This window comes from Corvus brachyrhynchos, unplaced genomic scaffold (genome assembly GCF_000691975.1).
Source record: "Corvus brachyrhynchos isolate BGI_N302 unplaced genomic scaffold, ASM69197v1 scaffold103, whole genome shotgun sequence".
In the NCBI taxonomy this organism is placed as follows: Eukaryota; Metazoa; Chordata; class Aves; order Passeriformes; family Corvidae; genus Corvus; species Corvus brachyrhynchos.
This window is the reverse complement of record NW_008237436.1, coordinates 6609163-6636636: the sequence shown is the minus strand read 5'-3', so window position 1 is coordinate 6636636 and position 27474 is coordinate 6609163. Positions and strand designations below refer to the sequence as shown.

The 27474-nt window shown below is 39.4% G+C and overlaps 1 protein-coding gene across 4 annotated transcripts in view; it reads right to left on the bottom strand.

The window, feature by feature from the left end:
- Window positions 1–27474, bottom strand: part of ATP8A2 (ATPase phospholipid transporting 8A2) — a 295003-nt gene that overhangs the window by 135516 nt on the left and 132013 nt on the right. For all 4 annotated transcript variants that reach the window (XM_017731391.1, XM_017731389.1, XM_017731390.1 and 1 more), the window contains 2 exons: window positions 14462–14645; window positions 10297–10407 (listed from right to left, as the gene is read on the bottom strand). In XM_017731391.1, the coding sequence (XP_017586880.1) occupies window positions 10297–10407; window positions 14462–14645 (295 nt within the window). The remainder of the gene's footprint in view (window positions 1–10296; window positions 10408–14461; window positions 14646–27474) is intronic.

The window sequence follows — 27474 nt, the reverse complement described above, 5'->3', positions numbered from 1 at the left end:
TCAATGGAGTATCAGGGGCAGGAGCTACAACTGACTAATTTTTGACATCTCAGTAAAGAAAAGTGGATAACTCAGAAGTAACTATCAATAAATAGAATAATTCGCTATTTCTAGTGCATTTTAACATGTTCTAAATGATTTTGTTGAGAAGAGATAGAGGAGATGTAAGGAGCTACAAAAAGCAACTACACACTCTTTAGAGCACAGAAATAACCACAAGCACATCAGCAATCATAGCTATCTCCAATGATTCCACATCTCAGTGCAGAATGAAAAGATAACCTGTTTTGGACAGGTTACTCAAAGCTGTTACACCTGCTAGGGGCTGTCACACAGGCCAATGCCTCCTAATGCCTATTCAATCAAGTGACACAGGATTCCCCCATCAGAAGGGAGACTCCCAAGGGCACTGAGTGACAACACCTTTTTTTAATGTCCCTAGCCACAGAGCTCTATCTCCTTACAGGGCAGATATCGCTTGGGTCAAATACAGTCAAACCACGGAACTGGTTTTACAGTAGAAGAGGCTGTAAAAGCACATTTGAAAGCACCACCTATGCTGCTCCAGATTTACTCTGCATACTGATCATGGAAGATATGATACAGTTTTTACCTCTGACCCTGCTATAGTAAAAAAATTTGGTTCAAGACTGTGAACTTGGGCAAACAAACACTCCCAACCTACACTAAAGACTTTTTCTTTCACACACTAAGATACATTTTATTTTAAATTCTTCACATGCGTTTTAACTAGGTTACAGATGTGTTTTATGCATCCCAAGATAAAACAATCTCTAGTGGTTAATTAGTGAAACTGGATAGAGGTATTTTTATCATTAGTGCTCATCCAAGTAAAATGGCAAAATTATTTTCTAGCAGTATTTAAAAATGGAATCTGTATTCAGTTAAATTTGTTCTCTGTCCTAGCTTCTTTGGGTCATGAGCATATAAACCCAAGAAACCTCAAAATAATCAGGACCAGCTCAGCTCATGATACAGATACTGGAAAGAAATTTTATATTCCAAAAATTTGGTGACCCTACATTCCTGAGCTAGCATTCAGAAGGATTTTGGAGATGTCTATGAAGTGGTATTAAGACACCAGGAGTTATTAATTCATTGATTACATGCATCTGTACTAAAAGGACTCCCTAAAAAATTTGACGTTTAGAAACATATTCTAGTGGTGCCTCCAAAAATGCCAGAAAAATGCCCTTATCAACAGTTAGAAAGGAGAAGTTGCCAATGAGACTGCTGTTGGACAGGAGTTCAGGTAAAATTAGCTTTTTTGCTCAACTTGCCAAGAACGAAGAGGCAAAGTATGAGTAAAATGCTTCAAGATGATAAAACTGAACACAAAACAGAATGTTTCAGCATTATGATCGAGTCTCAAAAAATACCTAGCTGTGTAGCCTGACCTTACTGCTGGCAAGCAGCTGGCAGCCAGGCAGACTTCAGTTCAGACAAGGGAAATGCAGCCCAGCACACTTCTTGTGCTCACACAACAATACCCTAGCACATGGCTTGGAAAAAGAACTCATCTTATTTCCAAACAACCGCCCGGAAAGTAGACAATGCAATTACTTTTCAGTCACTTCAGTGAGACCGCTCACAGGCAAGCCACCACACATTTCCAAAAGTGGGCTCCAAGCTGAATTCCACATTGTGAAATTGCACAAAAGCGTGACTTGTGAATCAGTATTATACCTTGTCTGCAGCATTTCCAAACCCTCTGTCAGTCCAAAAAATGCTTTACAAAGAGCTGTGCAAAAAGAACTGCAGCAACCCCCTTTTCACACCTATGCTGAGCAGCGTTTTTCAATACGAGGGTTAACATCTGAGTTCAGCTGCAGCAGATACAGCTAATTGAGTAGAAGTAATTCTGCTTTTCTCTCCCCTGGAAGAGCTAAAGTCTTCCAAGCTTTACTTACACAGCCATTTTAGCACCAGTGCCTCAAAGACAAATAGGAGAATTAGACTCACTGCTCCAATTTGTCAGCAGTCACTGGCACCAGGGCAAGCCCTCCTCAGTCCCCTTTGTAAGCACTGTGTATTACTGTTCTTAAAAACACTGATCTCTCTGGTGACCAGTGACAGGACCCAAGGGAATGACGTGAAGCTGCGTAAGGGGATGTGTAGGTCGGATATCAGGAAAAAGTTCTTCACCCAGAGAGTAGCTGGGCACTGGAACAGGCTCCCCAGGGAAGCGGTCACAGCACCAAGCCTGACAGAGTTCAAGAAGTGTTTGGACAATGCTCCCAGGCACATATGTCTCTTCAGGATATCCTGTGCAGGGCCAGGAGTTAAGAGTTTGATGATCCTTGTGGGTTTGTTCCTTCCAACTCCAGATATTCTGTGATTCTATGAAAAGCAAGTAAATTGCCGTAGAAATGCATTTTGAAGATTGCTATTTAGAGCAATGAGGTACAGGTAAAAATGGAGAAATCTCACATCTTCAGCATGACAGCCCCATGGCTTATCTAACAAAAAGCAAAACAGACAAAAACCCCTGCTCCACATACACAATATGCATAGGACTTTACTTTGCTCTCAGTTATTCCTATGCAGATGAGGAATGTCTCGACTAAAGGACGTCCATTTATAGGGGTATAGGCCAGATAGAAAGAAGATCGGCCCAAAGGATATATTTGTGAATAGATGTACTACCACACATGCATTGATGTATCTTAATGTTGGATTTTTAAAAAAACTCTCTCAAAATCACCCCTCCAGTGCAGCACAACATTGCTAAACTCAGCATTCTAGTGCTAAGCACAAGTAATTGCATTATAAGGTTTATTTGCACTTTCAACATCAACATAAATGTAAAATTTAGCCTTCTCTGTACCAACAAGTAATGTCATATGCACTGAATTAACCTAGATGAAAGTGGTTTTTATTTACAAATATTTTTTATTACAACAACAAGTTATCCAATACTGAGTCAGAGCAGTCAATGTTTTTCAAGTCAGTACTCAAAGCCATAAGAGAAGTTATCTTTTATATGACAACTTTTAGCTTTTGGAAAGAGAGTTGGGCTGAAACTAACAACAATGAACTCTTGGATTTCAAAGCTGGCTTTATGATAAAAAAAACCTAGACTTGGATTTTCCTAAGTTTCATAATATAGGTTTATCTTCCCTACTAAAAGCTTCTTCACATTAGGCTATCTCTCTTCTAAAAATGAACTTGTATTTTTATTGGTGACATAGTTAAACTGAAAAAACATTTACTGATGACAGGATTCTGCTTTAAAGAACACACTGCTCTGGAAATGACTAAATGTTTCACATTGAATGGCTTCATATTTAGAAAACAGCATTATCATTGCTTTTTTATATGCCCACCAAATTATGAATTTAAGATTTTTCGCACCAAATTAAGCATACATTTTACCAAGAAAAAAAATATCACTGTGCCTTTCATATTCCTCTTACGTAAATGTACAAAACAAATTGATCCAGGCACTCAACATACTCTGTGTCCAATAAAATATCAGAGTAGATCTCTTCTTGAGGTAATCTACTGCAGTGTCTACTGAACTCCTACTGCAGTGTCTACTGAACCCGATGGGTGTCATCTAGAGATTGTGAGACCATGCAAAGGAACCTGATTTATCATTTATAATATCTGAATGTTAAAAAATTACAGGTTGTGTTGGTTGTAGGGCGTAATCAAGGCACTGCTCATAAATTCAGAGCAACGCTGATAGCTTCCATCATGCTTGGAAAAAAATCAAACCCAGCCGCTAAATAGCTGGGTCAATTTGGTTTTCAGGGAAGATGGACTGCTCTCCCATGATTCACTGTGCAGTGCATAGCACTACAAAAAGAAAGGAAAATTAACATGGATTTATCTTCGTGACTGATTCCTTGGAAACTCTTGGGATTAACATGCTCAATTAGGAAGCCAAAAAACAAGAAGTCAGTCATGGATTAAAGTTGATGAGATCAGCCTATACACAATGCTGAATTTCTTCAGATGGGAGGGGGGGTTGAAATAGAGAATAAATTGTCAGCAGCAGTATATAAACCAGGTACTGTAAAGAATTTGGATATATTTTTAGGAACAAAAACCAAAGCACTATCTGGACAATTTTGGATTAGGCTGGCGAATTGTATTTTATGATATTCCAAGAACTTTGGCAGGCTCCTTGTAGAATCTGTTTCCTGTAACTATTGCTACTAAAGAATGTTTTCTTGAATTGGAGCCTGCAATCAGCTTTTTTGGTGGGCAGGAAGGGGATAATGTTCTGTGCTGCCCTAGTTCTTCTCCATGTTAAACCCATGATGAACAGTGCAAGAGAAAAATAAGCACGTATGTAAGACCTGTTTTTCCACAAATTATTGAAAGACAATGCTGAGTTTCACAAGCTTTGTTCCTCACACTGAGCTCATTCCTGTGCTTTTCATGTCTTCCAAGTTCTGTACTATACCCTCCATAAACATTCTGCACTTTTTGAACTGATTAACATTACCTGAGGTGAGAGGTTTGGATTTCTTTCCTTTTACGTGTTTCAAAAACAAGTAAGAACAGAACAGGACAAGAAAGATTCTTTCTCTTTCTGGATAGGAATCAGTTACCTTAACACAGACCTCTCAGTACTGCTGCTGTAGACAGGTGATGTCACAGGTCCTATGACATACCTGCCAGCCCCATACTGCTCTCCATGAGCCCAGAGCATCCACAAAAGTTATCTACATGGATACTACATACATTTCTCTCAGGCATTTAAACCTGATACCAATCTTAAGGACACTGAATTCCACATTTTGTCTACCTGAAAGGACCTGTCTACAGAGAGCAAGTTACTTATTCAGGATATGTATGCATTTTTGAGAATCCAAATCTAGATTCCCAAATGATATAAAAATAGAAGTCACATACACACACATTCCTCCTTCACTTCACCATGATAAGAGCATTGCGCTAAGCTTACCACACCGAGTAAGTAACCGAGTACATGCACAGAAGTAATGATTATTAAATGCCTACTGGCATTTGAAGCACTTGAACAGGCAACTGAATAATTTGAATAAGAAGACAAGACAGCTAGCTGCCTGTATTCTTGTTATCCTTGTTACAAAGTTTTGCTACCAGATGTTCTTATCCTTAATTTAACACTGGGGGAAAAGACTGCTCTTATCTTTTAAGAAAGTTGCTTTATATGACAACAGTTTATATGACAACTTCAATCTTCAACTTACTGCAAAAATCCCCATGCTTAAGGTGTTCTATTGCCTGGCTGTAACCTAAGAGTGGTAAAGTCAATTGGAAACAGAAAGCACAGAGATGTAGGTAAAAGTCAAATCACATAAATCAGGGATAAGCACACAGAAGCATTAGAGCTGCGTATTTTTTAGTACCATATCAGATACACTCATTTCTGCCTACCATTTGGAGAAGAGAGTTAAAATTCCCATGCCTGCTTTCCATATTTTTATTTAATACTTGTTCTGTTTGATGGGAAAGCAAGAAAACAGGAAAAACAATTGCAAGGTCTTATGCAGCAAATTTCATGTGTGCTTTTGCAGCCTGTGCTATCAACTCGCCTGAAGTGGTGACCACTAAGAGTGTGTGGAGCACTTAACAGCTCTCATTGCCAGACCTTGCTGACTCACAAAATTACCTCTCATTAAAAAGCATGTTTATCTAGATATTGTGTTTACTCAGAGCTTTTGACACTTGAAAATTCAGCTCTAGAAGAAAAATTATGATCTTCGTGTTTTGTTCTTTAATATGTTTATCTTGTTTGTTTAACACTGCTCACATGTTAGACTTCCCTTTCAGCATCTACAAAGAAACAGCTTTCTAATCTAGGTTTACAATTCATCTCTGGATTCTTAAAGCAGAAATTAAAATAATGCAGCAACCAGGGCATGTACATTATACTCTACCCTTTCCACTTGCCATTCATTTCTCTGTCATGGCCCTACACTGCCAGACCTTGACACTGGGGCCATCTATCCACACCCCTGACTCAATCAGTGCTATATAGTACAGAAGTGCTTCGTATTAAGTACATTTCATAAAACCAACATGCTCCAGTGAAGTATTGAGCACATTTTTCCTGCACACTGAGTTGGCCTGAAAGGTATCTTCCATGCTACTGTTTCCACAGAACCATTCCCAAAGGTCTTGAACTCTTACCTGATATTTCTGATACCACCTTTGATCTTGCTGTGTTTCTACTTCTTCAAGCATGACATGAAAGCAATGTTCCTGTATTCTTTTACATTTGAAATCAGCTATATTTCAAAGCTCTGATGTCAACAGGACAACTTTATATCATCTCCAGTTAAATGTATCTGCTCAACAGATGTGAAACAGATCTTTGTTTCACTACTCAGTTTGAAGCCAGCTACGTAAGTAATTGAACAAAATTGTATTTTGTAAGGATGCCCAGGTACTTGTCTGTCAAATCTTTAAAAGCCAAAACCGGGTCACTGATCTTCTGCTTCAGGATGATGCTGAATGGTTGGCTTTCCTTAGAAATGGATTTAGTGCACACTGCTAGTGCATCCAGACATGGGAAATACAGGAATGGACACCAAAGAGAGGGCTTTATATTTGCATTTCATCCCTGCAGCCATCTTGGTAACTTTCCATGTAGATTCCCCTGCCACTCTTAGGACAGACCCAGCATTGAGAGTCAAGAGTGGGGAAGAAGCAGCAATTAATCTATCAACCAGCTCTGTGGATGGAAAAGCTAGATTCTGCACCCCCCTTGATAAGTGGGTCCATAAGTAAGGGAACCTCAGCTTTAGACCCTGAAGCACCTTGGCAACAGCGATACACAAATGTTCAGGAATGGGGCTAAGAATCACACCATAAGGACTTGGATTTCCAGGACCTGCTTCTCTTTGTGCTTTTTATTGATACTTCACTTAGCTTCCTATTTTCAAAAATCAAGGGGAGGAATCAAGAGAATGGCAGGAGGATAATGATGAATAAATGGTAAAGGAGAGACCAGGCCAGAGAAAGGAGAGGAACATAGAGTTTCCAGCTGTTAAGCCAAGACAAAATCTTTTCAGACTTCACTAAACTTTGTTGATTTAAAATTCACCTCTTGAAAAATATTAGGAGGGCCTTTCCAAGAGAGAGGGAAAATACGCTGTAATCTCCATTTCCCTTGCAGTCACTAAACCACAAGGCCTGATGTCTGCTATACCACCTCTCTAGCTGCATGGAACTGTCTCACTATGTGCACACATTTTAGCCATCAAAGCAGATGAAAACAGTTCCTGGGCCCCTGTCTCTCCACAAAGAATCAGCCATTGCAGAAAAGTAAGCATCAGCCTTAATCCCCTTTCCTAGGAGTAAAGCCCACAGTAACAATTACCTGTGTATACTTCCCACAAAACCCCAAATTTTGTATTTTAACCCAGGACCTGAAAAAAAGCTGATAACATTTAGTGTTTCAGAGATGCAACACTTTGGATCCTCCAGGTTTAAGTGTACATAACTGGTATCAAGATGAACTTCTAATGTACGAGGGGTTTTAGTATACCAACACTGGGATGCTAGGAAAAGAGATGGCAATATGCTCTTCTCAAGCACTTATCATTGTTTAATTAAGTTACATCTTAATGTCTTAACTTGCATGCCTCTGCAAGTTGTGTCCAGATGTTCTGCACGCCAAGCTAGACCACCACCTCTTCTTTCTCTCTGGTATATGCAAAGCATCAGGGAATAAAAGTTATGATAGCCCCAGCACCTCACTGCTGCAAAAGCCATTTATATCTATTCCTCAGGTGTTAAAACGTCATTGAAATAAAACAGATACAGTAACAAAGGTATAACAGGCAGTCATATTCATGATGTGCTTTTGATTTCAAGTGTATAAATATTTACTCAGTACAATCTTTCTGAAGATACTTAGAAAGTAGCTCAAGTTAAAATCCTTGTTTCATTACTATGCTAAAAGAATATTCCCCATATACCACATATCCAAGCAAAAAGTACAGGTAAATATTAAACTTGTCCAGAGCATTGGAAAACAATGAGGAGCATACCATCTGCACAAGCAACAGTGCAGAAGTGCCAGACATTTAACTACCATTCTCTCAAGTGGAAGGATTTATTCCCTTGTGGAGTGTCTCTTTCATGGGCATCATTCCATACCACAAACGGATCAGCAGAGCCAAGCCCTACAGCACATACAAAAAACAACCTCTCTTTCTTTGTGTAAAGCTAAGGAGGGAATTAAAGATCTCTCCTCTCTACCCTGTATCCCTAGGATACCAAAACTGGTATCTCTTGGGTTTCCAGACAATTTGGCTAGTTTTAAACAGTTTTGGAGGGGAAGTTCCTTAAGGCCGCTAGTAAAGGAAACTCACCAGGGAAAACCAAACTGAGCTCTTCCCATTGCTGCAGATTATTTCTGTCACTTCAACTCCCTTAAAGCCTTAAACTTGCTCCCGACTTCTAGGCAGCACAGGCACAGAGAGGTAACCGAGGTGCAGAGCTGCATCTTGTAAGACATTTTGCAGTGCTCAGGTGTTGAATGCAACTGACTCATCCTCAGTCATGGACATGAGGAAACACAAAAGCTCATTTGGCTCAGGACCATATGCAGAAAGAACTGAACACAGCCTAAGACTCTGGAGAGAACCTCAGACCTCATATTCTCAGAGCGGATTTGGATTTTATGTATCATATAGAGATACCTGGCTAATAAAATTCCACCCTAGGGTAAAACAATTAAGCTACCTCAGAATGGAAGTCCCAGAGAACTTCACTTGTATTCAACCCTTTGCACAGCTGCTCATATAGGAAGGCATAGTTTTGCCATACAACATTTGATATAGAACTTAATTTACTTGTCAGACTTTAGTAAAAGATAAAAAGACACATGGTGCTATAATAAGCTAGAAGCAGGACTTCCAAAACTGATTTTCAAATTGAGAAAAGAATCCTAGAAGGCAATCATGAAGCTGTTAAGCATTTTCTGAAAAGTTCAGGGAAAACCCCAGCAATTGCCAGCCATGCTCAATAAGAAACACACTAGAAGAGTTCTTTTTGAAGTTATTTATATTTCCTTTGCACAATAACAAATATTATTGTCATCTCCAACAGCATGTAAAAACCTTTAATAAAAACATGATGTACAGGATAACTCTCTTGAGTAGACTAATGCATGTTGAAATTTTAACAGACAACAGCTAATTCAGAAACAGCACAGGAGAACTGGCACAAGTTAGTGGAGAATATTTGTTCTCCAACATCATATATAGAAGATGATCAAACCCCGAGGGAGTCAGGTATACTGACCATACTGACCATTATACGACTTACTGAATAGCAAAATATTACTCACCCACTATCTCCTGCAATTGACATAACTACCTGCCTAATTATAAATGTTGTAATTTTCTGATCTGTTAACCTCATTCATGGCTGCTCAACTGTACAAAGAAATAGAAAATCTAATATATATGCACATATATTAATAAAACTGATGAATATTGTGGAAATTGCTGTACCAAGTGATCACCTGATACTCAACTGATCAAACCACTGACTTCAAGTTCCTTGAGTATTTCTAGCTAGGCAACAGCAGATTATAAAAATCCCTTCCTGATACATCCTAAGTTCAAGACTATGTTCTGCAGCATGATAACTACACTCCTATGTAAGCACACTGAAATGCAATGGTCATAACAGTATTCAGCCCTCTTTAAAATCCAGTTTCACTACTTGACATCTTCCAGCAAATTATTTTCAAAATACAGTTACATTTTAATTATTAAATCAAATAACCTGATTAATTTTGTAAATAAATGTCATTTACAAAATTATGTTATCTCTTTCCAAAAAACAAGGCAAACTATTTTCAGTTCCAGCTAAACTATGGTCTTTGTAACTTGGAAGCAACAGTTATAGTTTTGCATAGTTTATTATTTGCCTGTAAGCTTTCCCCAATTCTATTAAACAAGCTTTTGATTTAAATTTAGGCCCTAAATCTAAGTTTTTATAAATATGAGCACTACTTGAAATGTTTCCACGAATACAAAGATGCTTTCAATAAGAACATTTGCACAGAAGAAATGAACTTTGTCTCTGACAGCTCATATCCAAGGCTTCACAGTACTGAAAAACCTTTGGTTTTCCTTAACAAACTTTAAAAGATTCAAGTGAACTAATTTGAGAAGAGAAACTGAATTTAAAGTTGTTAAACATGGAAAAAAAATGGCAGTCCTTTTAGCTCAATCCCTTTGGGTGAGCTTTTCTATTTATAAGAGATGATTTAAGGAATAAGCACCAGTAGGGACCCATCCACTTAGTTACTCTTACCTCAATAATATACAAAACCACATTTTTGTAGAAGCAGTACAGTATGCATTTGGTAACTCGATTGTAACTCCAAGCACCATGGACCAACAATAGCTTCTCCAAGTAGGAAAACTGAAAGACAGAAAAGAAGTACTCACATGTATGAAGAATTGCTAAAAAAATTGGTTGAAAGTAAACACCTGACCTCAGGAATATATCCTCAAATCAGCTATAAAAGCTGTTCGAGAGCAATATTTAAACTGCTTAACAGATGATATATGCAAAAAACAATTCTTAAAATACTTAAAGCTAAAATCTTTTTTTAGCCAAACTTCTGAAGGTTTTAAAAAGTGGCTTTAAACAGCAAAACGTCTTCAATTGTTACTACCATCCTGATGGCAAAATCAATGTTTGAGGGCTTACAAGGTTCAGAATCTCCTTTCCTTATCTAAAATGAACAATTTAATAATTAAAACTGTCTTGAGCTGAAATAAAGAGGGGAACAAAAGTGGAAAAATAGATGCATTTCTAGAGAATAGATACTCATATTAACATTTTCTGCCCACAAAATGTATGTGATTGTGTGTTATATAAAATATTCTGTAAAGCAAGTGGCATTTGCCATAAAGGACAAGTAAATAAATCTTGTACAATTGTGTACCTTTTAATGCTAGTTTGAACCACAGATGGAGCTCAAATTCAGAACTTTTGAAAATGGACTTTTATGGAGCCAGTGTTGTAATCCAGACTAGGAAATGCATAATTCTCTAGTCTTGGCTTTGTTAGTGAACCTTTTTATGGCTGGCAGCATTCCTCTTCTGACCAGTTAGAGACAGCTCCGAGTGATGACTGTGTTTACTGTTTAGCATGTGTGTCCCTGAAGGGATCCTGGACACTAACGTAATTATTAGCTTTGCTTCCTTTTCCACAAAGTGACTTGACAGGAAAAGCTTGACTTCCTAAATTTAGATTCTGGATCATTTATTTTAACCAAAACTTATCTGAAATTGAAAGCTACAGTAATGAGTTAGGACTGTCCTGAGGCGCTCTGCTCCCATGCTTTCCAGCAATGAAATCACTGAACCACAAATCCTGTAAGGACAGCCCCTCTCCCACGCATTAGCAACTCAGATTTGTTAGGATACACCAGCAAAGAAGGGGAGAAAACAAAAGTGAACCAGGCTTCATGGTTCTCTGCTTAACTTGAGCTAGAGCTAAAACTGGGACACTCCCAAGGGAGTAGCTGACCTATTAGACCCCTAATGCCTCAAGTTAATATGCAGGATAGCTACAACTTTCCTCATCAAAATCACTAACAAAACACAACTGAAGTGATGGGAAACTTGCCACGATGTCCTTACAAATCATCCCAACGCTCTTACAGAGAATAGTCAGACAGACCCTGAGAATTCTCTGCGGAATCTAACAAGTGACCATCTTGGACGTGGTCTTCTTGAAAGCTAAAGGCAACTAAAAATCCTACCAATTATTGCCCTTGTCTGTGCTCTCATGAAAATGAGTGCACTGCAGAGCACAGAAATGAAGATACTCAGAGCCTAAAGAACACACTGAGGCTGCTCACACAGGTGAAGAGTCCCATTAAAACACAGCAAAGAATTAAATTTGCTTTGATGCTGAAATCATGCAAATGCACAGCTGCTGACATAGAGCAGTACAGACAGGGGCTCTACCAGACACTGCCCTTGTTTGGCCACTCCTGTATTTACAGAATTTTAAATCAGCAGGGAACATTACGACCATGTGGCCAGCCTACCTGTGAAACTGTGCAAGTTTTTACATCCGTCTCTCTGTCAACCCTAGCATAACTTCTTTTATACAGAGATTATTTTCTAGAATCTATCTTGACTAAAGGATGAGGTGATGGCATGTTGGGGGTTCTAAGACAGTGAAAAGGCATCTGCAATACAAGCCAATTTTTCCAAAGAAGAAAAGTGAAACGAACATTTGTTGAAGAAAGCAGCTTCCCTAGTTAAGAAAAGTCCCTAGACACAGATGTTCTCTGGATTAAGATGATAAAGCTATTTACTGGGAAAAAAAGTTACTAAAGTCTACTACTGTCTCTCTAAACAGTTAGGTCATTTGATTTGGGAATTCTCTAAATAGAGGTCACTGGTGCAATATCATTTCAAGGGAAAAGGATGATTCAAACAGATGCTCCTTGCACCTGTGGAAGCTATTTCAAGTGGAGTCAGACACAAGTTGGCTTTTTATTTTTGTTTGGTTTAGGCTTTGATTCTCCCTGGAATCCTGAATGAGCCTATATAGAGACTCTCTCTTCTATAAGTGCCTACTTCTGGCACCACTGCATTTGAAATACTGTTTGAACATGAGGTGCTACATTATAGTGGTCATCTTAAATTACTCAATAAGAACATACTCTGCCTTCAAGGCATGCACATACAGTAATGCTTTAGTGGGAGTTACATGTCTTCGCTGAAAGAAGTACACTCCACAGAGATCAAGTTTTTCTTTTGAACACTAATTTTTTTTTTTTTTTTAAGCACATACCACCACACACTATTAGTCTCCTTTACTAGAGGGATTTCTTTATATATTTTCTAATTTAATCAGTACAAAGTTCTTCTACACAATCAAAAAAACACAGTTCCACAGTGATTCACTAATTTTTGAAAGCTGCAATTCTGTGCTGGTGTCACCAGCTTTTATTTCATATTGAACTAGAAAGATTCATTGTTATTGTCAGAAACTTGCTGACCGGAATTTAAACCAAGAGCAACTTCCATGTTCTAACACTGAACTGAAATACAGGGGGTTTTGTTAATGCAAAAGCAACACATGAACGTGGAATTACTTCTCCAGATTTAGCACTGCTGCGACACAAAAGAAATTACATATGTAGGGACTTCTACAGACAAAACCCTTGCTGCTGCTTATGCTTAGCTCCTAAAGTAGAAGTAACAAATTATCTGAGGAAGTCCAAGTAAAGAGCATTCCAGTAAGTTATACAGCAGAAGCTATAAATAATCCACTGAAATTAAAAATGTAAAAGTCATTACAAGATACCAGACACAATGATTATGGCAGTTCCTATACTGGTATATATTTGGAATATGGCACTGTTTATGACAGAAAAATTGGTAAAACTGCCTAAAATTCTCAAGATAAATTTTGTGAAAGGTCTCAGTTACTCAAACCTGAAGCAAGAGTGTGCTTCATCAGAGCTCAGAACAGAGCAGCAATACAAGACTGCCACTTTGCTTCTCAGCAGTGCTAACACAATGAACAGTTATCTGTGCATACAGCAGCATTATCCCTGCTACTGGAAGCTATCAAAAGATGGTAATATTTCATGTCACTTGGTAGAACATATCTGCCTACACCCTGCCAGAAGGGAATATCAGCTGATGCTCTGGTCACTGACAAGACAGGGGATTGCCTCTGCTTCATGTCAGCTCGATCTGGTTTTGCCCTGCATCAGTCTCACATACATAGAGCACCTCAGGTATAAATCGTATTCAGAGGGTATTCAGCAACTATAGCATCTTTTTCCTTCCTTATTTGTCTTTCCAAGTTTTGATTCTAAATTGTGGTTTCTTCAGGAAAAAAAAACAAACAAAAAAGGCTTCTCACTCCTCTTTTTAGCTGAAGTAATCAGTTCTGAATTTGATGAACTAGCTTAGGACTCACCCAAGTAACATTCAAAATAACATGTAACATGAAAATGCTGGCCAGCTCTCTAGAACTGTGATCAATTCTTGGATGTAATACAGGGATGAAGGGGAATTAAATAGAGGAGACACCTCAAATTAAGAGCTGCCAAACAGCCAAATTCCCACACACCTGGTTATAATACCTACTCACAGTAAGAGAAGAGTTTGCACCAAGATAGATAAGTTACTTAAAAGCATATTAACACATGCACCACAGAAAGTGCTTCCCCCTGATTACTGAAGAACCAAGATACTGTACAGTTGTCAGGAGGAAACTAAAACTTTCAAGAGAGATGGAGCTTTGCCCTGACGAATACAAAATCATAACAACAGATCCCCAAAATATATCCAGTATGTTCTAGACAGCTGCCTGGAAAAAGAAACAATCAGAGATGCTTCTAGGTCGAAGGTCAGAAGAAGCCATAGAGCACTACATGGCTGCACAGTGCGGTTCTCACAGGATGATATGGAAGTTGTTCATTCTTGCATCTGACCTGTGCAATGGCATAATCCGAGCAATTGGTTGCCTGCATGCCCTCATTGCCACTGATCCCCACTCCAACGTGAGCTGTCTGGATCATTCCTACGTCATTGGCACCATCCCCAATGGCAAGTGTTATGGCATTGACGTGTTTCTTGACCATGTCTACTATTTCAGACTTCTGTAGAGGAGATACTCTGAAAAGGAGAGAAAAAGGTGTCAGTTTCTCACATGCTGAGCTATGTGCCTTTCCCAAAAGAACAGCTGTAACCTACATTTAGAAGTAATCAAAGGACAGTTGCTGGGAAGTTCCTTTATTCAGCAACTAAGCTTCAGAACCCATGCCAAACTATTTCAGAAGAAAGAAGTGGCTTTAAAAATAGTTTTGCATTTACCTACTTGCTGATAGTTGATGCAAAAGAGACCAAATCTATATGAAAGGTTTCAAAGCTTTGTTTTCCTTACCCAGCTCTCCTAACTGGCATAACACCGGTGGTGTTCTATTGGGAACACTGAAGTGAATTTCCTCTTCAACTATGACAGTTTACAGATTAACAGCGCAGGCTTCCCTGCCTCCTGTCATCACCATCCAGGAGGAGAGAGACCACTAACACATTCAGAGACATTTCAATGGTTTGCAAAAGATACTGCAGGATTACTTTATTATTAAACCAGTTCTGTTTAACATCTTTATCAATGATCTCAATGATGGGATTGAGTACACCCTAAGTCAGTGTGCAGATGACACCAAGTTGGGTGATCAGCTGGAGGGCAGGAAGGCCCCGCAGAGGGATCTGGACAGGCTGCATCAATGGGGCAACGGCAGTTGTATGAGGTTCAACAAGGCCCAGTGCTGGATCCTGCATTTGGATCACAACAACCCCTGGCAGCGCTACAGGCTGAGAAGCCACGTGGCAGAGAAGGACCTGGTGGTCCTGGGCAACAGCAGCTGAATATGAGCCAGCGTGTGCCCAGGTGGCCAAGAAAGCCAATGGCATCCCAGCCTGGACCAGCAGTAGTGTGGCCAGCAGGACTGGGGCAGTGATTGTTCCCCCTCCATGCAGCACTGATGAGATCACACCTTGAGTTCAGTTTTGCATCCCTCAGTTCAGGAAAAACAATTGAGGTGCTGGAGCATGTCCAGAGAAGGGCAACGGAGCTGGGGAAGGGTCTGGAGCACAAGTCTTATGAGGAGTAGCTGGGGGAGCTCTGATTGTTCAGCCTGGAGAAAAAGAGGCTCGGGGCAGGGGTACACACCTTATCACCCTCTACAACCACCACAAAGGTACCAAAGGTACCAAAGTGGGGGTGTCTTGCCTCAGGTAAAAGACAAGAACAAGAGGAAATGGCTTAAAACTGTGCTAGGGGAGATTTAGATTGCGTATCAGGAAAAAAATTAAGGGAACGGGTTGACCAGTATTGAAACAGGCTGCCCAGGGAAGTGGCAGAGTCACCACTGCTGGAGGTATTTATAAGTCATGTAGATGTGGCACTGAAGGACACAGTTTAGCAGTGGACTTGTCAGTGTTAGAATTATCTTGAAGGACTTTTCCAACCTTAATGACCGTATTCCCTCCTCCAGCTGACCTCTCCATTTGCCAGGCCATCATTCCAATCTCAGAATATGCAGGTCAGATCAGAAAGCACAAGACCGCTTCCGGATCTCACATACGTCTTGTGTGCTGGTGCAACTCTGACCTCAGTGATGATGTTACTCAATGCCAAGTCAAAAACAAAAGACTGACCCTGTGACATTTGAATACCCTTATCAGATTTATTGGCACCTACTTTAACCTGATCATTCTCTCATTTTATATCGGTTTCAAGTAAATAAAAATTCATGGAATTCAGAGTTGAACTAGTCTAAACCAGGCAAAAGTGGAAAAATACTCAGGACCAGGTTTCTAGATTGGATAAGACACCCAAAATGCCCTTTTGTCATGGAAAAGGTGGATCAGGTTACCAAATCATATGAGGTTACCAAATCATATGAGGTATTCTGGAAATACCTACATGTAGTTTAAATGTTTCTATTCTAACTCCATCTGTACAAACAACCCTAATTCCTTTCCCCATCAGTTTTAGTTAAAGTTCCAAATTATTTTGTATTTCCTTAAATAAAGCTTTAGACAAAACTTCTCCACATCTCAAGTCAGCCACATACCATTCAAAAAAAAAAAGAATGTAACTGATATCTAAAGGCTTTACTGTTAAAATAGAGGGAGAACAGGGAGCTCAGGGAATAGAGGAGACAGAGGGTTTTTTACCTCTTTTTATTTTTTTTACCATTTTTTTTCAGAGTTTACATCCTGTAAGAGCAACTTACATAGCCCTTTAATACATCGATCTGGATCACTGCTGATCAAAAAAAAGCAGAGTTACCTCGTTCAGCATTATGCTTTATGGCCTTGGTTTTGTTTAGTAAATACCTAAATAGGTGTTTTATTAGTAAATCACTCTTAAAATAACTTGATGAGTAATTTGAGGAAAAAGAAATTTGCTAGGTTCAAACTTCACATGTGAACTAAACAACCTGAAAAACCTAGCAGCTGTCCTGTTCCTAAAAGCCAAATACAGGAAAAAGTTGACTAAACCATAAAATTTACTTAATACCATTGGGTAGATCTATTAAGCCACTCCACTACCTGGCAGTGAAAACACCAATTGGCACAGTAGAGGCCCAGTTAAATTACCACAACAAAACCTCAACACGCTTACCAACCCATGGAGCACAAAGGGTGTTTGTATTTAATTATAAATCAGCTCTGAGTATCATCTACACCAAATTTTAACTTTTCTCTCACACATGCACACACGCTCCTCCCTCTCCCCCAGTACTCACCTAATAAAATACTAAAGCATGGAGCAAGGAGTCAAAGGGACTTCAAGTCATAAAACGGAAACTCCAGAGGGACTTGGAGCCAGTTGTGGAGAGTTTGGATTGATAAGAGCACAGACCCCCATTACCAGCCCCAGGGGTACCTCCAGTACACAGGACCACATACTTTTGGCAGTCCCTTCATGCAATTACTTCTTCACAGCAAGGTACTGCACATATCTGCTAACAGCCTTTTCAGACATACACTTCTCTTGGAATTTCACCTTATGCTCATTTATTTTTCAGTTACACAGCAATAGAAATAGCTAAGAAGCTCCCTGTTTTCAAATATGCTTAAAAGAGCAGGGGAAGGAAAAAAGACAAAATGTGAACAGCATCTCTGACTCTCTAGTTTAAACTAGCACCTTGTCTACAGACACTTCAGACATGACCAGAATGTGGCAGAGATGCTCAAGCTTGTTCTAGGGCAGTTCAGCTGGGACACGTCAAGCCAGCTAATACAGCCTGTGTTCACTTCTGTGCCTATAGCGTAGGTGTGGTTTCAGATTTTAAGTCAACTTTGCTACTAATAACCCATTATTTGGCAAGTCAGTGGAATGCCTCTATAAAAAGGCATTTACCAGCTACATAATATACACAGAGTATGCTTGTACTGTCTTGACCAAATGAAGTTAATTATATCCACAGTTATGTAGCACCCAGTTAGTGTTTAACCTCCCTATATGCTTAGTAAGGCTAAACTAACTACCAGAAACACTACTTTTAAACATCACAAATACTTACGGACTTGGTTTAAGAAGATGAAATCTAAGACAAGATGTCAGCACAAAGTGCTACTTGATTATAGCTGTTTCTCCTAAATGGCAGCTCTATAACAAGCACCCTCTTTGACACCTCACCAATGAGTACAGCCCACAACTCCAGAGAACATATTTTGCTGCACACATTACATTAGCTAAAAAAGCTGAAAATTGAGATGATTACTGATTTCCTGAGGGGTTTTACATCCCTCCTCCTCCAACTCACTGACTCAGCCTCCAAACCTCTTCTGCTCCTTGTAATCTGTTTGGTACCAACACATTGCATTAGGTGACATTAATCCCCTTAGCCAGATGATCAGAGCTGTGGTACAATTCTGCACATTTGCTAAGCTGTCTACATGAAGAACTGAAGATTATAGCACAGGATACTATTAACCTGCAGCTCCCCCAGGTATAACCAAGTTCTCAAAGATACGGACAAATGCATGAGTTCAAAGTAAAAAGCACAAGGAAAGAAATAAATACTTTGAAAAAAAAATTCTGCAATGACAGGCAACTATGGATACGTATCATTTGATGGAAGATCCCTGGCTTTCACTGCAGAGCTCACTGCAACAGTATGAGGATGTAAGCCTTGCCTGGCTAAACACCCAAATAAGAATTAAGATATGAATAAAGCATCAGCTGCATCAAAATCTTCTGCTTATTCTTATATTCATTCCCAGGTCAGATTGCAGTGCTTCTTATAAAGGTTCTTTGAGTGCAACTCAAAGAGTTCATTAAAACATATTCACTTATACAGAAATTATTCTTATTGTCTCTGCTCAAAAATGTCTTTGACAACAGATTGATTCTCTCCTTTACACATACTTGAGGAAAAAAAGAAGTCAGGTTTCAAGTACCACAACTGTAGTGATAGCTACAGATCTGATAAGACCAAGTCTTCAGATTCTTGCTCAAACTCCTTCCCTGACAATCTGAATTTAGCCTACACAGGCTACAGAGAGCCTGAGGTCAAGACTGCACCTTTATAAAGTGCCTATCATTCCGCATCTGACTGTGCAATATAAAGTGTCCATGGATGATGGCAGGGCTACACAAAGTGTCAGTCATACAGCAGAGCTGCTCCTTGCCCACCTCTGGGACTTCCTTCTGGTTGCCTTGCTCTCAAGAAAGTAAAAGCTAATAGGGAAAATAGAAGGTTCTTGTCAGTCTCAAACCTTAGTCTTTATCAGCACCTTAAACAGATTAATACAGAAAGGTTTTCATCCTGAAGAAGATGACTGATGCCTTCATATCACACTGCTTACTCTGTAATGGGATGGGAAGAAGCAAGAGAGGGCACAAAGAACTACTCCCTTGTGAAGAAGCTGGGAGAGAAATGGAGCCCAGAGCCAGGGATTCTCAAAAAGATCTAATTATCCTTTGATTATTTAAATTCATAAGGAAATAGTGGAAGGAGGCAGGAGGTGAGTAGTTTTCAGGTAACAACATACTATATTGTTACTATCAGTAAATAAGGTCCCTCTTGAACTCAGAGGAAGCTTAAGAAAAAAACAGCAAAGGGCACAGCACAGAGCAGATGGTTTTCAAAGAGGATGTCAGTGGCTTCCCACTGATTTCTGCTGATCAGGTCCCAATGGCTTTACACATTTAGTTTACATTTTCTTCTTCAGCCTGAATACACTTTTTCAAGCAAAATTCTTACTCGATATGTTTTGTATGTTCAGAAAAGTTATACTTGTATGATTTTGTCTTAGGTCCAAGGAGCAGGGAGCTGGACTTACGGGTCCCTTCAAACTTGAGATATTCTACAATTCCACTCAGCATTTCACCGGGAGGTTTGTTCTGGGGTATTTTTTAAAGAGAACTTAAGCAAGATGAAAGATCTTTCAGTTCAAATTTTTCCATCAGGAGCACTTTAGGGGACAACCAGAGCAATTAACAAATTCTGTCATAATTTAGTTTAGAATTTTAGAAATTTAGAAAAGTTTCACCAAAAAAACAAACCAAAAACCAACAAAACCCCCCTGAAAACTACAAAAAAAACACCAAACCAACAGTGAAGTGGTGATATTTTAAAGCAAGTATAAAACATTTTATTTAGAAACTCATTTTGGTACCAAATTTTTTAAAACCTTAAAAGTAGACGCAAAACATGAAAAGATTAATTTTAACCAAGAAAAGCAATGCAATAGAACTTTAACTTAAGGTTTTAATGTACTTCAACTGATTTAAAACAATCAATTCCATTACTGCACACTTTCTGCAATCTACAAGGCTATCCCTCTTATTCCCAGAGTCCATCTAATATATCAAGATGGATCAAATATGATAGGAAGGACACAATTAGCACAAGCTGTGACTGTGTCACACCAGTCAGCTACACTCCATGAGATATTGTCAGTAGGAAGTGATAAACAGTTTCCTTAATTCTGTCCTATGCATACCTGATTTATTGCAGTTACAGATGCATGACAGCAACTGATGGCAACTGCAAACAATAATTCTCACATAAGGCCCTTAAACTACAGCTGCATCACTGCAGATGCTTCAAAGTATACAGACATAAGCCCTGATGGGAAATAAAAATGCAGTATTTCAGAAAATAATCAGCTTTATTTATTGCATTCTAGTCTAAAGGACGAAATAAAGACAGGGTTCTGCTATAGAACTAGCCAATGAGACTATCAACTGTTTATAAAAAGAGACATGATCAATAAAAATAAAGTAAGTAAACCTTATTGGAGTCCTTTTATTTATAAGTTATATATAGAGAAAAAGATTAGGTGATTTTTAAGAGATCGGTTTATATGCAGACCATCTTACAAGGCCACGAAGAGAAGCAGTCCCCCCACAAGCTCCTCCATACCCGAGCAAGGCACAGTTTGACACATAGTCTCAGCAGTCTCCTCTGTTCTGTCCAAGTGTGATGGGTTTTCTGGGGATTTTTTTTTTTGCGGGTCCCTTCCACAAAAACAAGGAGACTAGAGCATTTCTGTTGACATTTGCACACTTTCCAGACCCCCAATTCGATACAAAATACTCTGAAGACACTCTTACCCATGCTTTTAAATTTTTAATGCTCATTTGTGAAAAGAGGAAGGCAAGGAAGGAAGCTGTTTCAAGTATTACCTTTTTCTGCCTCCATGCCATAACAGGCATAAACACAAAGACATTAATGTCTTTAACATGAAACATGAAATTGATATCCTACTTCCTTGAAATGCCTTGTTAATGCAACACAAAAGGCCCTTAAGAGTTTACCTTTACTGCAGTGAACATGATTTTACCCTGTTCTATCATAAAATACACTAGTACTTCAAAAAGCTCGGTGACCTCATCTACAGAAAAGGCAGATGAGAATTAGCCCAGAGAGCTGAGAGCTATGAATAATATTGTCATAAGTGTAGGCATTGGTTCCCAGAAAAATAAGCAAGATAAATTAACACGCCACTAGAAGTAATGCTCAGAAAGCAAGGAACTAAATATAATGACATTGTATTTAGCAGTCCTTAATTACGCAGTGATTTCTCCTGACACACACCAGCCTGCAGATTTCAAGCATGTGTCATCCAAACAAGGGTTAGGTCTGAACTGCACTCATGATGACCTGAGATATCTTGGATAATCTTACAATGATACAGTAATCCACAGAAGAAAAGTGAACAGAAGCACAGATCATGTTGACTCCAAATGTGCCTTACATTGAATGCTTTACATTCAGTAATTTCTGTGAACTTTCTTCCCTTGCTGACAACTTTCAAAGGACTGGGTCTGGTGCAGTACTTATATTTTTGGAGACAGTACTGAAGGAACTGATGGGATAATTTAATGTTCAGAAAAAGCACCAAAGGAATTCATCCATCTACATATACGTGTCTTCAATGGAGACATCTCTATCTGCACTAATGGAGACTGCTCTATCTGCACGCCACTCTCCTTTTATAGTCAGAGAGAAACAGGCATTTCTAGGGCGCAATTCATCTGGCTTTAGACATGTATTTTAAGGTTGTAGTCCATCTCCTCTTAAAACTGCTGCTTTCTCTCAACCAAGGTAGAGAGAGCTGAAGGTAAGTGGCTCACACGAAAAAGTAAAATTTCACAGGATGAAACCCTTCTTTTACATTACTGCAGTGCTAAATAACTTTAAATTCATCAAGTGCACAAGCTTTTCCTCTCCTGTTTTTGGTAAGGTAGAATGCCTGCTTCCTCCTGACAGGGGCACCTGATGCTGAACTGACATACCTTCCCTTCTTCCAAAATCCTCACTTCTTGACTGTGCTTCCAGCTCTGGCTATTACTTTTCTATAGCCCCATCTCTTTTGAACAGACAACCAGAAGTCTTACCAACCTCTACTGGCTTCTGTAAGAACAACCTCAGCTTCATCATCTTTTGTCATTTCATCTCCAGTCTCATTTTTCCATACTTAATTTTTTTCCTGAGCAGACAGTCCTTCAAACTGCTTCACTCATCCAAATTGATCAGACTGGTCTCAGGTCTACTTTTTAGTTTTAAAGACTTTTACATCCTATTTCACCTATCATCAGGAGTCTCATTTCATCTATAAGCACGAGAAAAGTCTTCCTTCAGTTTTTCAGTCTCACTGGTGTGCCAGCCACACACTTTCTGAGCAACATATTTTACCTCTACATTTCAGGTTATCCAGAACAGGGTATTTTTGATGCTTAGCAGGGCCCTAAGTCAAAACACATGCATACACTCCTACATACATGCTCACAGGACATAGGGCAGTTTTTAAACTTAATGGTTACCAAAGCAGTTCCTTCTGCATCACTTTAGATAGATTAGATATGCCTTCTTAATATACAGCTCTCTATGTAGTTATAAAGGCCCTGAATTATACAGTCTTCTGAACAGGAAGAACATAAATACATTTAGTGTCTTTTTACCACAAAAACAACGATGTTTTTGCTAATTGTATGGAGGGTTTTTTTAATATATGTATCACTAGAGGATTTCTCACTTGCATTTCATATTTCAATAACTCATTTGCCTTTCGCAGTTGCCACTGAAATGATCTTCAGAGGACAAGGGCTAGGAAATTACCTCTTTATAAGCTGGATTCAAGGTACTAAGCAGTGTAACAAACACAATGTTACAGGGAACACAGGGTTAAGTTTCAAGTCAGCATCTTCTTCCTCTTTGATATCCCTCCCTGCATGTTTCTGTCTTGATTGCCCTTCCCCCAGTCTGCTTTATGGGGCAAAGATTAAATAGGGAAAATCTAGTTTGGAATACAAATTATTTGGAAAGTGATGAGTTGGCATAAACACAGTGTTGAATGAGAGACTATTTTGCATTTTTAACTGTAATGGTCACTAGCGGCAACTATATGTTTTTTAAATGAAACTAGTGTATCAAATTAATTTTGAGCTTCCCTCACCCCAAGCTGATTAAGGCACATTCATTTCCATGCTAATCAGCCTGAGCAGTTCTCATGCAACACAGAAACTGGTCTTTTTCTAATGACAGAGCAAAGAAATTTCAGTCTGCAAAACATACAGATCAGTGCCTTTATAACCTTGAGGACATGCACAAAGGGCCAGCACCCGTGCGCTTCACACAGCAGAGCTGTTTACCAAATTTTGCAACACATGGTGAAATTAAGTGATGACTGACACTACATCAATTAATAAGCACAACAGCCCATTTAGAGAGGCTGTGCCCCATGGTGAAACCAACAGATCAGTTGGAAGAGCCAGGGTGAGCACCCACCTCTAGAAGCAGAACGGCAATACTATGAGAGCATCAGTCACACCACACAGGCAGCAATCATGGAATCACAGAATCATTAAAGTTGGAAGAGAAATCCAAGATCATCATGTCCAACCATTAGCCCAGCACTGCCAAGTCCACCACTAAACCATGTCCCTAAGCACCACATCTACATATCTTATAAATACCTCCAGGGACAGTAACTCAACCACTTCCCTGGGCAGCCTGTTCCAAAGCCTGACCACACTTTCAGTGAAAGTTTTTCTCCTAATATCCAATCCAAACCTCCCCTGTGCAACTTGAGGCCACTTTCTCTTGTCCTGTCACTTGTTAACTGAGAGAAGAGATAGAGCTGTACCACCTTTCAGGAGCCTGACAGTTGCTCTGCTCCTCCTCCTCCTCTAACTACAGCTCAGAAATATAAAATAAAGCAGCTTTGGACACCATTACTGTTGTAAACTACTGCTGCTTTCAGGATCATATACCTAAGAAGCAAACTACAAACACTGACATGGAAGGAAGATGAAGGGATATGTAGCTAGTAGATTTGAGAGAGTTTGCTATTTCAGCAGCACTGCAAGCACTGACAGATTTTTTTCATCATTCTGAATTCTAGTAACTCTGCATGATTTATTTTTCTCCCTCTCTATGAAATGTTTCCCAGAATTTAATAGAACAACACATATAAATGATCAACTTGCAACTGCATGTTACAGTTCAAAAGCCTAGCATCTCTGAATTACATGCTCCTGGAACAGATAGACACAGTCTGGAGCAGAGTATTTTACCCAGTAATTATCATCATCACAGGGCTGCAATCATGTAGAGGACTCACTATCCGAAATGAAAGTGCCCCATCCATAAAAATGTGAGACTTTCAATTTCAAAACTATCAGTATACCTGAAAAATCACGGGCATCATGTATCAGGGAAGAAGGGTGAAGTCCCAAATTTTCCATTACACCACCACCGAAATGCAAGGTATTTCCTACCATTCCCTTAAATTTGTCTCTCTTGAACAAAATGTCTGCAGCAAAGCCCTTAAATCATGAGATTTTTTAAAAAAATAACTGAGCTTCTGTTTTCCACAATCTCTCCACAGCTAGGAAAGTTGAGCACCAGGGTGTTTCCACTAAGATTAAAAAAAAACAAATATTTTTATATAGGAAAGCCATTGACAACTGAAAGTATGACTGGGATTGCCTCACTCTTGGTCAACAATTAAATCGGTGCTCTGTCCAAAGCCAGGTTAGGTATTAACGTGCAGCAGAACATTCACAACATTCTCACTACTCCCAAACACAAGCTGCAAGAAAGGATCTTGACATTAACCTCTAGCCCCAGACTCAGTACAAGCAGAGTTCCAGAATATTACTCTTTTATTTTTCTCCTTCCCCTCCTCACTCTTTTCTTAGCACAGTCAGTTACTCACTAAGCCCATGGTTAAATCACAGCATTAAAATACAGATCCAGGGTAAGGGGGTGCTTTTGTAGTCTTCAGCCACCACCTATACTCTAAGTTAATATGACCAAATTTACATCAAGAAGATACAGTAATAACATCTCTGCACATGGCCAGCCATTAACAGAGCCACATTCTAGGGCAATCTGTAATCCTCAAACACATGGTTCAATACATAACACGTATCTTGTTTAAGACACAGAAGTGCCCTGTGGTTAGTGAAAACAACACTGGTAAGTAGCAGCTGCCTCTGTAAGAGCAAAATAGAAGAAGAGATGGCAGAGTGAACACAAGACATATTGGTCTCCTGCACCCGTGGTTGCCAAGCACCTTCCAAGGATGAGGACTCTGTTGCAGAGGAGAGCACGTGAAACCGAAGCTGCGCATCACAGGCTGTCACACGAGGCATGAGCACACCCCTTGCTGCCATAGTGTGGGCAACTGCTGGGCAAGAGGAGGCCAACCTGGTCCACTCTCACCTCTGCCACACTGCCTGAGCACGCTGTCCCCAGAAGCTTGTGCAGGCATTTTGGTGCAGTCAGGGAGTACTTCCACAGTACACAATGAACACACACCCTCCAGCGTCAATACTTGCTCCTTAGACCTCTTATTAACAGCATATATATACACAGCCTGAAACATTCAACACACAAGGAAAAGCCTCACAAAACTCAATTCCCTCTTTTTTTCCCAAACTTGTGTTGACTTCAGAATTATGTCCCTTGAAAGCTCCAAGCTGGCCACCTTGGTCTTACCGAAAGGGATCATCAAGAGTTTTGACAAAAAACGCATCACAGAAATTGCAGCTTTGATTTCCTGAACATGACTTAACTCTCAGAACTGCTTTTCTTTTCCACATATTTCTTTTCTCATCCATATTCCTAATCACAGGATCACCCATACCAGTACAGACAGAGCTTAACAAAAGACTGGGCTGCATGGAGTACAGACAGTCAAAAAAAGTGAAAGTATTTTGCTTAATATAACAAACTAGGCCAAAAATTTTGTCTCCTGAGTTAGGCTAAGAATATAGAACTAGAAGCCAGGTCTTCAGCATGTCAGACACCTTCATCTTTACAAAAAGAACACAAAATGCTGCAGTTCCTGTTTGGTAACATACATGTCCATGTTTCACAGGACATGCTTAATTAGTACTAAGTTTCCAAGAGGAATCATGCCTTCCACCACTCCTTTTACTTAAGGGAATAAAGATAGACATAGGAATAATTATACATAAGGAGCTTTGAAGCAGCAGAGAGAAAATAGGTGCATTTATGTCAACTTTCTCCTGAAAGCTGGCAGAAGGACACTGCCTTAAAGGACCTTCTTTCCTGGACAGAAAACCAGCTTTGAAACATTCAGCAGGCATTATAATGAGCCCTTTCCTATTAACTTGTGGTCTTTTAAGGTGAACTGTGGGGCAACTGATAGGCAGCGTGAAGTACCAGCACATTACTGGGGCCAGAGGAGAGCACATTTCTTCCATATCCACTTCTTTACTGTATCAACCTTAGAAGAGAGTTGTTCTCCCACTGCTACAATGATTTTTAAGCACTGGGTTTCTTTAGACCATTAGTGCCACAGTAATACTGAATTTGACCACATCCAAGTCATAAGTCTCAATGGAATTTGAAGTATCAGACAGAGCGACTTCATTATTTATTGCTCATGTAACACCTAGATCACCCATAGCCTCAGCTACAACTTGAAGAGCTAAATAAGCCAGACCACATGAAACATCTCTTTAAAAAGATACCATAAAAATTGAGACAAAAAAGGAGTTGCTAGAAGTTGAACTGTATTCACTGACACTCTTCATGACTCAAGCAAGATTAGAAGCAAAAAACCTGGGAGGAAAAATGATGAGTTGCCCATGCTGAAAAACTCGCAGGCTCTATAGGAAAGAGAAAAGCAGCTTTTGTGAGTTAGATAAGATACTCTTCATATGTACCACAGCATATCAGTACAGCTAAGCTGATGCTTTCTTTTTTAAATCCAGCCATGAAAAGCAGGTCAGCTTACAGTAATTTCTGTCTAGAGAACAGCTTAGAGCCTGTGCACGCACACCTGACTTAATAATATGGCTTTTGTAGCGGCATGCAGTCAACTGTCAATTTACACAGCAAATTTTATCTTTTAGTTAAAAGCTAAGATTTGGAAGCCTAAAGTTCACTTAAGTCTCTTTATGATATATCAAAAGTTGAGAAGGTTGTATGTTTCACAT